A 15,926-nucleotide genomic window follows, 5' to 3' on the forward strand; every position below is an offset into this window, starting at 1 on the left:
AAATAGAAGAAAAAGACTATGGTAACAAACAGATTTGGGTTTGACGCCCTTTTGGCCCCCACAGAATCAGCACTGCACCAAATTTGTTTGTGGCAAACAGTAAATATCATATCAACCAGTCAATGTAGTTTAGCTCTGCCTAGTAGAAACACGGTGGCCTTAAACTACTGGTTGCGTTCAATGCAAGTTTGATCCTCGTGCCATAAGTTACCCTCACATTAGTTCCAATCATGCAAATTTCCATTGACTTTGCCTGGGTTTTAATTATTTTCCCATTGATTTACTGTATTAGTTAACATGCAGGTCAGTGCACAAGATCCTTTACTACTGTAGCTCTTGTTTGACTCTCATAGAATAGAACACCACGAAGACACACGTACAACACATTAACTTGTGTGGGTACAGGCCTACTCGAATAAACATAAAGTAAATTCAATAACAACTAGGGTTGTTCCGATCATGTTTTTTGCTCCCGATCCGATCCTGATTGTTTTAGTTTGAGTATCTGCCGATCCCGATATTTCCCGATCCGATTGCTTTTTTTTGCTCCCGATTCAATTCCAATCATTCCCGATAATTTTTCCTGATCATATACATTTTGGCAATGCATTAAGAAAAAAATGAATAAAACTCGGACGAATATATACATTCAACATACAGTACATAAGTACTGTATTTGTAAATCCTCAAGATGGCATTTACATTATCAACATTCTTTCTGTGAGAGGGATCCACGGATAGAAAGACTTGTGACTTTGTATATTGTGACTAAATATTTCCATCTAGTGTATTTGTTGAGCTTTCAGTAAATGAGCCCATGCCCAAATGCATGATGGGAAGTGGAACCATGACTGTGCGTAGTGCTACCAATTGATATATCTTCTCTGCGTTGGGAAATAACATAAGGTGTTAAGAAAAAGATTAATTGCTACCTTGCTTCCCCACGTTGCTTCCCATGATATTTTTAATCATAGGGAGAGGGATGGTAAGGCTTTAGCCAATTAAAAAAAAGGCTCCAAAGGCTGCCAAAATTCACTCTACTCATTTAACGCTGCCTTTTATCTCTCTATATGGGTAAAACGGCGCCATTACAGATTTAGCGCGACAATGCATGAGTGGGTCGTGCAGTGCATGCATTAATTGCGTTAAATATTTTAACGTGATACATTTTAAAAAAAAAATAATTACCACCGTTATTGGGATAAATTTGATAACCCTACCTTAATCCTAAACTAAAGACTCTGGATGAGTGTAACATATTATGTCTGTAACGTTAAATACAATTAGAAAACGATTTAATTAAAAAATATATATATATTAAAAAAAGGCATGGCCAATATTTTTTTGCCAATTCCGATACTTTGAAAATGACGTGATCGGACCCGATCGATCGGGACATCTCTAATAACAGCACATCACAATGAAAAACACAAACCGTGTTGGCATTGGTTCAGGATTTCACTTTCATCAATTACATTTATTTCACATTTTTTCATTTCTACTACAAAATGAAAAAAAAAAAAATTCTAATAAAATCTGAAAAAAATGCATCAAATTTGACATGAAGCAGCCTTAAGCCTGCGTTATGCTTCTGCGTTGCATTGACGGCGTAACGGCAACGCCGTCAATGAGCATTCGATAGTTCTGCGACAAGGGAACGCGTTGTTCTGTAATTCACCGCCAAGCCACTAGATGGGTTCCGCGTTGTTTTTGTGCGGTCTTGTCTAATTCCTTGAACTTTCTTCCGGTTAAACAACAATGGCAACAAAGATGGAACATTTGAATGTGGATCTTCAGCTCATCACTATTGAACAAAAAAAGTTGATCATACCAAATGTTGAGGCGCAGGCGACTTAGACGGTTGTGGAGGTGATCTGTCCGACTGTTAATGCCGCACAGAGACTGGCAGTCACATTATGAATTCTTGCATTGGATGGAAATCAGCAGTCTGCGTTGTCCAGCATTTTGTCCGTTTTCTTTGCCCTGTCCTACAACCAGCCAGTGGGAAGCCATAGCAGATTTCTGGCACCTATGGAACTTCCCAAACTGGGTTGGAAGCCTTGATGGTAAACACATTATCATAAAACCACCGAGGCACTGTCAATCAGTGATGATGTATCGAGTGTGTGAACTGTCTGTTGTTGAAAATTAAACATCAAAACAACTCTTTTGACACCAAACATCTGTTTTATTCTTCATGTAATTGAAGCGTGAAATGTAAATAAGTCACAGACTCACAGCAAACATATGTTCCCAATAAATGATAAAGTACACCAACCAAAAACAAGACATAAAGTGTTAAAAAGCTGGCAGTGTTTGGCCGGCTGGATCATCGCTTTGTGTGGCCATTCACTTCCGAACACACAAACACATACTTGTCTCGGAGGTTCTTCCATTTTTTTTATGCATTCGCTGACCTCCAGCCCCATATTTTCAGCAATCTCCTTCCAGGAATTGCTTGCCATTTGGCAATTTTTTATAATGTCTTGACAAGACATTGTAGAGGTTGTCGTTCTTGAAGAACTCTTCGATGATACTCTCTTTGGCTTGGTCCATTTTTGTGTGTAGCGCAACAATGTTTGAAAATGTCAGTGATCTCGCGCTGAACCGGAAACAACAGTCTGAGTGGACCAATCACAGTGTATTTAGTCAGGATATTGTGGAGGTGCACGGCAGGCTACGGCGGAGGGTCGTAAATCGGGTCTGCCTTGACGGCGTAGGTCTGCCACAGGAGCATAACTTAGCCTTTAGAAACAAACATAAAAAAATGCAAAAAAAAAAAAAAATCACATTTACCTAATTATAAAATCACTTCATACTTGTTTGTTGCTGTTAATCACCAATTAACAACTGACTTTAAAACCTCACTAGCAGTAAAGCCCGGCGTTATACTACTTGTGCTGGGTTTGTTAAACTGACACATCCGGGTTTCCCCATAATTTTTTAAAATTAATTTCTTGTATGTATCCTGGATGAATTTATCGAGCAGTAATGTTAATCTATGGAACCCCAAAAGGGTCAAAATCAAATAAATAAAAGCAACATTTTGAAATAAATACGATTTTGATAAATAACAGATAAATTGTGTAATAGAGCCCTAATATTGTAAAATAAGGTAATATATATATATATTTTTAAATTGCAATATAAAAAGGGTTTTTCTCAAAATATTTTTTTATTTCATAATGTATAATTCATATTTCCACAATAGCCTTTTTATGTCATGATGTCGTTTTTCAGGACAATGAGATTTTTCAAGATGGAAAGTGTTTTTCAGCAAAAAAATTTCCATGTATTTTTCCACAATGGCCTCTTCATTTCATAATGTCATTTTTCAGCACAATGAAGCTTGTGCTGTCAATCAAATACATAAGGCGGAGTCAGTTAAGTGATTGGCTGTATGGATCGTGGAGTCTGGCTAGCTGTGCTGGCCTTTAGTAGTGGCGATGAACTGTTAGGTAAACTTCCAGATGGCATCTAATAAGAAAAACTGCTTATATCCTCGCTCAGGCTGAGGCAAAAGTTGTTCATTACTTTCCAACCGGTTCGCAACTTCTCTGAGTAACTCTGAAAGTGACGCTACGAAATGCTTGCGCAGGCAGCCAGACTCCACGATCCATACAGCCAATCACTTAACTGCTCCTCTTTATTGTTATGATTGACAGCACATGCTTTTTGTGCTGGAAAACAGCATTATGAAATAAAAAGGCCATTATGGAAAAAGACATTATGAAAAAAAATTCTTTGTGAAAAACACTTTTTCCTTGTAAAATCTCATTGTGTGAAATAAAAAGGCTATTGTGGAAAAAGGCATTATGATAAATACAAAAAAAAAAAAAACTGTGAAAAACACTTTTTACCTTGTAAAATCTTTTTCATAATATTACCTTATTTTAAAATTTAAGGCAGTCCAGTGATCCCTCGTTTTTTCTTTGGTAAAGGGGACTAGAACCCGTCGCGATAAGTAAAAAACCACGAAGTAGCGCCACTCCATTGTGTGTTCAATGTATTTATTCAGAAATCCTTCATTGAGTAAGTCCAATGAAATCTCATCAAGCTGCTCACTTACACACAATGAATTGCCACAGCAACTGTTTAATAAGTTAAATGATGATTGACGCATGCGATGCTTTAAAGCTCGCTTCTCTGGAAACATCAAACATCTACGTCTGTCAATGATTGTTAACTTAAATAAGCAACTCCAGTGCACTCACTGCCTGACCAACAAAGAGCAGGGAGAGGGAGGGAGGAGGGGTGGCTTGGGAGAGAGGGAGAGTGAGACTACACGATTGGCTCGGGACAACTCATCCATTTTGGTTTTTTGTTTGTTTGTTTTTTTTCCACGATGGACTAAGGGTGCGAAGTTTCAAGCGCGAGGTAGCGAGGGATCACTGAATTACATAATCTGTCTGTTAGTTATCAAAATGATATTTATTTCAAAATGTTGTTTATATTTATCTAATTTGAACCCTTTTGGGGTTCCATATTACTCCGGTATGTGTAACGTGAATGCAATACAACCGAATGGCAGATAAAACATGCTTTCCTTAGCGATGCAGCTGGAATGTAGAAAAAGGACATCATAATGGGGTTAATGCGTAATCACTTTTCCATCACTGTGTACAGTATTGTCGCAAGCGACGTGGAGAAGACTGAGAGGGATAGTTTTTATGTTTCACACATGCTGTTCTTCTACCCCATACACAGCAGGACCTCAAGAGACAGAGCCTTCATTGAACAGAAAACACCAGAGCATAACAATGGCAACCATCACTCTCAGTCATGGTTGCCACAAGTACCCATGAACCGTTGCGGGTGTAACACATAATAAATAACAGTCGCTACAGGATGGATATCCAGCTGAAACACTTAGTAATATTCCGGAAAATCTTGTTGTGGAATACTCAAAGCCACAGCATATCATCACGGCACATTTAAATTTATACATGAAACCATAAAGTTTGAAAGCCAACTGCAACATTGTAATCGCAAGAGACACGTCTTTTGCCCAAAAGATGGTGCTGTCGCCTCTCATTAGGTCACATTTTCTATGCTAATTTTTGGAGTTTTGAATAATTTTTCGCACTAAATGGAGGCCTACAGAGATCAAACCCATTTAAGAATACTCTCGAGACGCATAAAGTACAACTGTGGAAAATTTCGTCAACATCCGCCCAGCTATTTCCGAGTCCATTGGCAACGAACATTTATATAAAAATATAGATACAGATGTGTGAGAATGTATTATTAACTATCAATCATGTCTATATTAAAAGGATGGAGCATGGAGACAGAGGGGTGGGTGTCTCGCACCTACGCTATGATGAACAGGAAGGTGAGTGACAAAAAAATGTTTCTGCTGTTACCTCAGAAATTGCTTATTTCATTTTTTTTTTAAAGGCAAAAAGGAAAAGAATAATGTTGCCATAGAACTGCCACTGGCATTAAGAATTCAGTTTACTTAATTTTGTTTGAATTCATACTTTGTTTAGTGCCAAATCATTCCTAGCAATGCTTGCGATGCACTACATACAGTACTCATGTCTCTTTTCATTTTTCCCATCAGATCATCAGTCCATCTACATTGGCGTACCAGTTCCTCGGGGATATCGGCGTAAGCGCAGGCGAAGGCGTTCTAGTCACGACAGCAACACGGACAGAGAAAGACGCTACAGCCGCCACAGACATCACGAACATGACCAGTATAACCAGTATAGGGACATAGACATGGAGGAAGGACTCATGGATTCGCGTGAACAGAGTCTCCAAGATATTAACCGCACAAGTAAGTTGATAGGCAAAAAGTGTACGAACCCTGCCAATGACGTTGAAATCATTTGACTGAAGGTTCTTCTTAAGGCCAACAAAAAATGGAGTTTATAGTCTGTATTTTAATGTGTATGTACTATGTTTTTTAGTTAAGTGTCAATGTCCATACCAATTCCCGAAGAAAAAAAAAACATAAATGGAATAAGCCCTGGGTTGTTGTCAAGTGCGCATCAATAATATTGATAGCTGATGACAACACGTGTATGGTGGTTACATCCGCCTATATGTTTATATATAGTTTCTTACCCTATAGCACTAGTAGTGAACTCATATTAGCCCTCATCCACATAATACAACACTGACTGGATTGTATTGTACATTCAGGGGGAACATGATTGAATATCCATAATGCTGATGTAGTTATGAATGACCTGCATGTGCTTCAGTTCTGTCGTCATTGCCATTTGGGCAAGAGATTCAACACAAGCCATCAGACCATCCAATAGCTACCACTTATCCGTCAGGGTCATGAGTGAGCTAAAGCATAACCCTGCAAAGTTAGGGCGAGCAGGTCAATCATAGGGCACGTACACTGTAAAATAAATAAATAAAAACACGGTAAGAAAAACTGTTAAATTTATGATGAAGTACTGGCAACAGTGGTAGTTAGACTTGTAATATTGAAAAAAGGAAAATCGTAAGAGGTTTACTGTCAAATTAACAACAGACAACCAAAAATATAACTATCGTTTAACTGTCGTTTTACGGCAAACAAATGTAAAACTGGTCTGATTGTGATGCCACTGGGCTCTCTTCTCATTCTCACCCCTCTCTAACCAGGATTTGTAGATGCACCGTCACCATGGCATTCTAGCGTCCTGACTGCTGAGCAATATCTGTAGGTTTTCCTAACATTCTACAGCAGAGCACTTTCTTACAGTGGTATGAAAACGTATCTGAACCTTTTAGAATTTCTCACATTTCTGCATAAAATCACTATCAAATGTGATCTGATCTTTGTCAAAATTGCACAGAGGAAAAAAAGAGTGTCTGCTTTAACTAAAACCACCCAAACATTTATAGGTTTTCATATTTTAAGGAGGATAGTATGCAAACAATGACAGAAGGGGGAAAATAAGTAAGTGAACCATTACATTTAATATTTTGTGACATTCCCCCCCTTGGCAGCAACAACTTCAACCAGACGCTTCCTGTAGCTGCAGATCAGTGTAGCGCATCGATCAGGAGTAATCTTGGCCCATTCTTCTCTAAACAACTGCTGGAGCTCAGTCAGATTCCTGGGATGTCTGGCATGAATCGCTGTCTTTAGGTCATGCAACAGCATTTCATTGGTGTTCAAGTCGGAACTTTGACTTGGCCACTCCAGAATGTGTATTTTGTTCTTCTGAAACCATTCTGAAGTTGATTTACTTCTGTGTTTTGGATCATTGTCTTGTTGCAGCATCCGTCCTCTTTTTAGCTTCAACTGCCGGACAGTTTTCAGCTCAAGTTTTCCTGCAAAACTTTTGAATTCATTTGTCCATTAATGATTGCAAGTTGTCCAGGCCCTGAGGCAGCAAAACAGCCCCAAATCATGATGCTCCCTCCACCATGCTTCACGTTGGGGATGAGGTGTTGATGTTGGTGAACTGTTCCATTTTTCCTCCACACATGAAGTTGTGTGTTACTCCCAAACAATTCAACTTTGGTTTCATCAGTCCACAAAATATTTTTGCAGAAACTTCTGTGGAGTGTCCAAGTGCCTTTTTGCGAACATTAAACAAGCAACAAAGTTTTTGCTGTGGCAGTGCAGTGGCTTCCTCCCTGGAGTCCTCCCATTAACACCATTCTTGACCATACTTCTACATATAGTTGATCTGCGCGCAGAGATATTGGACCGTGCCAGTGATTTCTGTAAGTCTTAAGCGGACACTCTAGGGTTCTTTTTTCTCTGAGTATTCTGCGCTGAACTCTTGGCGTCATCTTTGGTGGATGGCCACTCCTTGGGGAGAGAAACAACAGTGCCAAACTCTCTCGATTTGTAGACCACTTCTCTGACTGTCGATTGGTTTACATCCAGACTTTTAGAGATGGTTTTGTATTCTTTCCCAGCTTTGTACAAGTCAACAATCCTTGAATGTAGGTCTTCAGACAGCTCTTTTGACCGAGCCATGATGCACATCAGACAATGCTTCTCATCAAGACAATGCTTCTCATCAAGTCAATTCCTACCAGGTGTGTGTTTTATAGTGGACAGGGCAGCTTTAAACCACTCATCAGTGATTGGGCACACTACTGACATAAAATGTTTGGTAAAAATTGGTTTCATTCACTCTTTAAAAATACCTGCAACATGAAGCAATTACCAGAGAATCCCAAAATTTGAAAAAAATGTCCTAATGAAACCATTTTTTCAAATTTGTAAAAAGAAAAGTCAAAATGAATATGTGCAATAAGCACTCCGATATCTATAACCCTTGCTAAGTCCTGTTTTTTTTTTCTTCTCATGGAACCTGCAGATGCATGTGTTAACTTGCATCCATCTTTTTTTTTTTCAAAAAGAATTTGTAAAAATTCCGAATTACTCTCAAAATCATGAAATTTTAGGTGCATCAAATTTGATACATTTGGCAATAAAGGGTTAAGTCTCCTTAGACAGAGGGTTCACTTACTTATTTTTCCCCTGTCTGTCATTGTTTGCATGCTATCATCATTAAAATATGAAAACCTATAAATGTTTGGGTGATTTTAGTTAAAGCACACACTGTATTTTTACCTGTGTGGTTTTGACAAAGATCAGATCACATTTGATAGTGATTTTATGCAGAGATGTGAGAAATTCCAAAAGGTTCAGATACTTTTTTATACCACTGTAACTGGTCTCCTGTAGTTCAGTAGTTATCGCGCTTGACTGCCAAGGAGCCGGTATGGGTTTTAATCCTGGTATCTAGATAATAATAATAATAATGATAATAATAATAATAATAATACATTTTATTTCTAGAGCACTTTTCAAAACACACAAAGACAAGAGACATGGAATCACAGTACGAAAAGTGATAGGGTAGATATGCTGCGAAGATCAGGGAGTAGGGAGTTCCAGAGCTGGGGGGGCGCAATGACTAAAAGCTCTGGAACCAAAGTTGGAGAGGCGGACACGGGGGACAGAGAGGGGAAGAATAGTGGTAGAGCGAAGTGAATGGGTTGGATTGTTTAGACGGAGATGGGCGTACGAGAAAAGGAACTCAGCCATGTCACCACTATTGATACTGAATACATATGGATCAAAGTGTGAGTACATTAGTGGAGTTGTCAAATAATGAATGTTTAATCTTTAAGCAATATCCCGATATTATCCAACTCCAAAAATCCTGATATCAACCCGATACCAATACTATATGCGTTCATGTACTTAACATATTATTGATAATTGCATCGTGATGCTCCATTGGATGCTTTAATAATGATAAATATAACAACCTCAGGGTTTTCCAGATAAACATTGTGAAAAGTAAAAAAAACATATATTTCACCTCTATATTAATTGTTGAAATCAAAATCGTGCAAACATCAGTTTTTTAGATCAAGTTCAACTGCAAGTGCAGATAAGGCACTGCCATATCACATATGCACAAGCATATTGGCCAAAAACCGATAATAAAAAACAATGTCGATATTATCCAATATCATTTTAAAATGCTTATATCGGCCGATATTATTGGCTACACTATCACATTGGACAACTCTAAATATTAGCTTCATGTTTTTTTTCCTACTATGACTTGAATTAAAATAAATCTTCCCTAAAATTTACAGTGACCAAAAAAAAAAAAACAATGCTGTTTTATGTGTATTTTATTTTTTTCTTGCCATTTATTTTCAACTATAAAACCCTGGCAACCAAATCTTCTAGTATTTTACCGTGAATTTAACAGGTTTTGTTTACAGTGTTCAGTCAAATAAGCCATCGCACTCATATCTACACCTACAGTATGGACAGATTAGTCTTCAATTAACATCGCAATAGTATTATGAGGATATGGAAGGAAGCTGGAGTACGCAGAGAAAACGTACCCTCCTCAAAAAGCTTAAATAAACAGTGACTCTTCCACTTGTCTTTTTTCCTGAACTGTCTCGTTTTCCATCAAGTGTCCCCAGCAGCTGAGAGGCTACGCTACATCCTGAGTGAGGATGATGACATGCCTACGCCTACACTCTTCACCGAAATGGACACTTTACAGCGTGAAGGTGACGAACTGGAGTGGAAGGAGTCTGCAAGGTGAGTACTCACACTCAGTATTACCGCACACTTATTGTGTGGCTCTCTACAAACAGATGCAACCCTGTTTGTCCTTGGAGATACAAAGTTCTGTTAAGATGGCTCACGTGTTTTTGTATTTTTCATTCATTCATTTGTTGTTTTTGGTGTTCAGGTGGGTGAAGTTTGAGGAGAAAGTAGAGGAAGGAGGCGAGAGATGGAGCAAACCACACGTGTCCACGCTGTCCTTGCACAGTCTGTTTGAGCTTAGGACTTGTCTTCAAACAGGAACCATTCTTTTGGACCTGGACGGCTATTCTTTGCCTCAAATAGTTGGTGAGCTATTGATAATCTGGATGGCAGGAAGATTGGATAACAACCTGTTGGGCATACGCAGTCATACTTTACAATTTTGGATCTCAACACAAAGAATGAAGGGGGTGTTGTTAATCTTCAGCGGGAGATTTTAGTTGACATGCTCATTTCCAGTGGGTATGCTGACATCACAGCACATATTTCAAACAGAGTGATGGAATTGACATTTCACACCAATTTTCCAGTATAAAAGTGTTTTGATAAAAGGCAATATCTAGTATTACAAAAAAAAAAAAAAACACCAATCAGCCATATTGTGCCAAGTGTTCAATACAGTAAATTGATATGCAAAGCAAAAGTAAGATCGTCATCCATTGAATTTGGTATGCCCGCCGGTGTCGTGCCAATGTAGTTACCTCAGTCAAAAATTGTATCCCCTGGGCGGAGCTATATGGAGGTAGATTTGTGTCTTTATTATTCAATTTAAAAAAAAGTTGCTTAAAAAAAAAAAAAAATGCTTCAATCAATATATATATATATATTTTCAACCAAAAAAAAGTGGTTTCAATTAAAAAAATATGTTTAAATACAAAAATAAATTTGAAACTCCAAACACAAAAAAAATGCACGTGAAAGCTATTTTTCTTTGATTTTTTTTTTTTTTGGATTGAAGCAACTTTTTGATTGAAGTAATGTTGATTTGTGTTTGGCCCACATTTTGGCTTGGACATTTTTCTCTTTATTATTCAATTAAAAAATAAGTTGCTTCAAAAAAAAAAAAAAAATCATTTCATAAGAAAAATCACTTCAAACAAACAAACAAAAAAAAACAAACAAAAAAAAAAAAATTCAATCATAGAGAAAAGTTTTTGAATGCGGAAAAATATTTGCGATTGAAAAGTTTGCATATGGACACTTAATTTTTCATTGCAAAGTTTTTTTTGATTGAAGCAATCCTTTTTGTGTTTGGGCCATATTATGATTAAGACATTTGTGTCGAAATCATTCAATCCCCAAAAAAGGTATATTTTCAATTAAAGAAAAATAAAATCATTTTTAAATATATATATTTTTTTCTAATATATAAATATATTTTAAATTATATGCAAGGAAATGACTGTCTAAGGTCGACCCATTATTAAAAAATGTTTTTTGATCATTTTCATTCATTTTTGTTGCAGTTTTATTACTTTACAACTTATATATATATATATATATATATATATATATATATATATATATATATATATATATATATATATATATATATATATATATATATATATATATTAGGGCTGTGATTAAATTATTAAATTATTATTAAATGCTTAAAATTTTTAATCGAGTTAATTACAGCTTAAAAATTAATTAATCGTAATTAATCGCAATTCAAACCATCTATAAAATATGCCGTATTTTTCTGTAAATTACTGTTGGAATGAAAAGATAAGACACAAGACGAATATATACATTCAACATACGGTACATAAGTACTGTATTTGTTTATTATAAGAATAAATCAACAAGATGCCATTAACATTATTAACATTCTCTTAAAGCGATCCATGTATAGAAAAACTTGTAGTTCTTAAAAGATAAATGTTAGTACAAGTTATAGAATTTTTATATTAAAACCCCTCTTAATGTTTTCGTTTTATTAAAATTTGTAAAATTTTCAATCAAAAAATAAACTAGTAGCTCGCCATTGTTGATGTCATTACACCATGCTCACTCCCCAAACCCATAAAATCATTTGGACCCAAGCACCAGCAGAGGGCTCCAAACAACAAAAAACAGGTAACAAGTAACAAGCGGACATTAAATTGCTGTCATTTTAATCTGAGCGGGGCATCTGCGTTAATTGTGTCAAATATTTTAACGTGATTAATTTAAAAAATTAATTACCGCCCGTTAACGCAATAATTTTGACAGCCCTAATATATTTATATAGGAAAGTCAATTACATGCAATGACACTTTTCGACAACCCTAACCCTAACCCCTGCCTCCTCTTAAAATCCGCTTATGATTGGAAGTAATGCCGTAAAGCTGTCTTGGACTCTGGGACATTTATTTATTGTTTGCACAAAAACATTCGTTGAGAAGCTGCTGAAGACCAAATTGTTTTTGCTCGGCTGCTCTACAACCCATCACTGGGTTTTATTAAGTCATACACGCTGTATTCACCTGGTTAAAAGTATGGCATCCTGACATGTGCAAAATTGCCCCAATATGGTTGATTAATCAAGTCAAAGCAGCAGATACAGCATAGGTGTAGGTATTAATCAATATATTGATATAATGTCAATTAGCATTTGTAATTTCAACTACTCAAACCTGAATTTCCCCATAAACCATTAATTAGTGATCCTGAGTGATCCTGAAGAGTTTAGCTTGATTCAGGACTGTTAACAGAATACCGTAATTTTCGCCCTATAAGGTGCACCTGACTAAAAGCCGCCACCCACTAAGTGTGACACGAAAACGGTATTTGTTCATATCTGTAGATAAGCCGCAGCTCTCCTCACTGTATTATAGGATATTTACACCAAAAGATATTAACCAGTAACACTTTATTTGACAGCGGCATCATACAACAGTCATGAGACCGAATGAACCACCATGAAGCTTTGAATCAATTGGCTGCAAAGCTTAATTGCTTCAAGAAGCTTCATTTGGCCTATACTGCTCCCTTGGGAGAGACAATCAATCTTTACTGTCACCTGCTGTCAGCCCGGCAGTTGTCCAACATGCCTCCTGGCATGCATTGCACCGCTCCAGATGATAAATAGCAATCAAAATTCATGTTACAGTATGTGCTAATTATCATTCTATTTATTTATTCAGTAACTGTTACAGTTGTTTCATTTATTGCTAGTTATGGTATTTGGTCACACTTTATTTGCCAGTGACGCTATAAGATTGTCATTAGACAATCATAATCATGACATGACACTGTCATGAGCATTAATGAATGCTTATAACTAAAGTTATTAAATGTTATCCCGCAAATTATCTCACTTGTGAATGGATGTAAAAGATCCGAGCTGGACATAAATGGAGTTAGAAACATAATTTGACGGATGACACTTAATGACATCTGTTATAAGCATTCAGTAATGCCCATGATAGTGTCATGTCATAATTATGACAGTCTTATGACGCCGCTGTCAAAAAAAGTGTTACCAAATACCATAACTAACAATGAATGAAACAACTGGAACAGTAACTGAAGAAATAATGAACACAGAACAGGAATTTTGATTGTTATTTACAACGATAGCGCTGCAATGCATGTTAGGGGGCATGTGTTACCTATTTCCCTAAATGAATAACAACAACAAATCGCACTGGACTATAAGAAACAGGATTCAAAATGAAGGAAAAAAGTAGCGGTTTATAATCCGAGAATTACGGTATTCATCATTTTGGCATAGGCCTGCTTTGGCATGGGCAAATTATTAGAGAAAAATCACATTAAATACTAGATCAATTCGTTCATATCTTTTGGAGAGATGGTGCATTACAATTACTTCACTTCCCACAGTGAAATATTTGAGCTGTTCTGTCAAAACTAGACCTTTACACAGTGTCTGTGTCAGATATGCCCCCAAATTCCAGTGTTTGTTTTTATACTAAATCGTTAATTTTTATATTTTTAAAATCATTTCTGAGGAAACTTCCACCTCAGAAACTTTCACTCTTAGGTTTGCATTCTAAAGTGTATGACTTTGATGTAAATGCCCGTATATATATTAGGGCTGCAGCTATAGATTATTTTAGTAGTCGATTAATCGATAAACCATTAGTTCGAATAAACGAGTATTCGGGTAAGGAACATGAAAAATTAAATTAACTGAGCTGAGCCTCAAACGGTATAAAAAATAAATAAATAAATGAGGATCTATGTACAACAAAAAACAATTGGCTAACTTACATCGCAATAGTCCGCTAGTTCAAATGCTATAAAATGCTAAAACTTTTTTATAATGCTCTTAACAAATGGTTCAGACACATATTCCCACAAAAATAGGCTAAATATACCTATAAACTAAATTACGAATGCATTAAAAAAAATTCCTCAAACAAAATTTTGCTTATGTTGGTCTTAACAGGGAGCACCTGGATTCAGCCATGTGAATTGAGGCTGAATAGAAGGCAGTGTATCCATCCAAATCAATAAAACTAAATGCAAGCACTTTCAAAATAAACCAATACAACGTCACTTTAATTAAACGAATACTCGAATCAGCAAAATTTAATTCGAATATCTTTTTCTAATCAAATACTCGAGTTAATCGATTAATCGTTGCAGCTCTAATATATAATCATTTTCCGAATAGTAAACCAACTCTCATATCTGTTTGCCCATTCATGTTGGCCAAATTGTTCGAGCATGTCTGTTTTTATAGATGACATCATTGAGAGACAGATAGAAGAAGGCATGATTTCGCCTGACCTGAGGGACAAGATCAGTTTTGTTCTGCTAAGGAAACATCGACATCAGACCAAGAAGCCAATCCATCGCTCTATAGCTGACATGGGAAAGTCTAGTTCATCCACCTGTGAGTACTGCAGTTCTTGCTCAAGTTTAAAAAAAAAAAAATTAAAAAAAAAAAACGTTATTAGGTAACTGAAATAAAATTGCTTCATTGCTCTGCATCACTTATTAGAACAAGTCATGACAAACAAAAGATGGCAGCCATAGTATTGTTTTCTCATTCCCATGAGTTTGTTTTGATGTGAATATTTTGACACCTGATTATTATTCAGACATTTCTCCATTTGTGAATGACAATGTGTCCACGGTGAATGTGTTAATCTGTGATAATTGACTATCAATTTTCCACATAACATCCAGAGTGGAAGCTACTAAATAACATCAAATCTGAAATCTTCATTTTTATGTGTGTTTCTTGCCTCTCAGCTCGCCCACCCGGGCCCAGAGGTGCACCTGGCCCAGTGCCGGTAGCCAACTATAATCGATCAACAGAGGACCTCCGAATTAAGCAGCAGGCTGGCAGCTATGGCCGTCTGCGTGAGTGCCTACTTGTTACTTCATTCTAAATGATCTGCTAGATATTTGAAAGCATTATACAGCAAATTCCCTCTTAACCGTGGTTTGTCTAGCAAGGATCCACTGTTTTATAATAAGCCTTAAACTACAAAAATTTTGTTACATAAAACGATGTGTTTTAGCTTATGATTTTGTTGTGTAGACATACTGTACAATGTGTAATTCACAGTTTATTGCTTGAAGTGACGCCCAGCACCTCCATTCAGTTGATCCCTCGTATTTACGTAGCTGGCGGTTAAGGAATTACAGGAGAATAACAGGTGTTGTCGCCCTGCAGGTCATGCTCAAAGTCGGAGTATGAATGACATTGCAGATACTCCCAGCACAGACCAGGTAAGTCTTAAACACCAATAGAGCCATACTAATCTAAAAACTGTGGTCACTACTGAAATCACTGAGGACTTGATCAGGAAAATTCCACTGTTAAAATCATTGGCATCTTAACTAGAGTTCTCCAATAATATCGGTTAGCTGAGAAATCGGTCAATAAAAGCATTTTAAAATGACA

The 15,926-nt window shown here is 36.7% G+C and overlaps 1 protein-coding gene across 3 annotated transcripts in view; it reads left to right on the forward strand.

Moving 5' to 3' along the window:
* slc4a5a (solute carrier family 4 member 5a) overlaps nucleotides 1-15,926 on the forward strand; it is a 111,438-nt gene that overhangs the window by 10,797 nt on the left and 84,715 nt on the right. For all 3 annotated transcript variants that reach the window (XM_057831413.1, XM_057831414.1, XM_057831412.1), the window contains exons 2-8: nucleotides 5,277-5,335; nucleotides 5,567-5,785; nucleotides 9,919-10,048; nucleotides 10,203-10,363; nucleotides 14,754-14,906; nucleotides 15,269-15,379; nucleotides 15,696-15,751. In XM_057831413.1, the coding sequence (XP_057687396.1) occupies nucleotides 5,278-5,335; nucleotides 5,567-5,785; nucleotides 9,919-10,048; nucleotides 10,203-10,363; nucleotides 14,754-14,906; nucleotides 15,269-15,379; nucleotides 15,696-15,751 (888 nt within the window). In that variant the 5' untranslated portion in view covers nucleotide 5,277. The remainder of the gene's footprint in view (nucleotides 1-5,276; nucleotides 5,336-5,566; nucleotides 5,786-9,918; nucleotides 10,049-10,202; nucleotides 10,364-14,753; nucleotides 14,907-15,268; nucleotides 15,380-15,695; nucleotides 15,752-15,926) is intronic.

The sequence above is a fragment of the Corythoichthys intestinalis genome, chromosome 3 (assembly GCF_030265065.1).
Source record: "Corythoichthys intestinalis isolate RoL2023-P3 chromosome 3, ASM3026506v1, whole genome shotgun sequence".
Lineage (NCBI taxonomy): Eukaryota > Metazoa > Chordata > Actinopteri > Syngnathiformes > Syngnathidae > Corythoichthys > Corythoichthys intestinalis.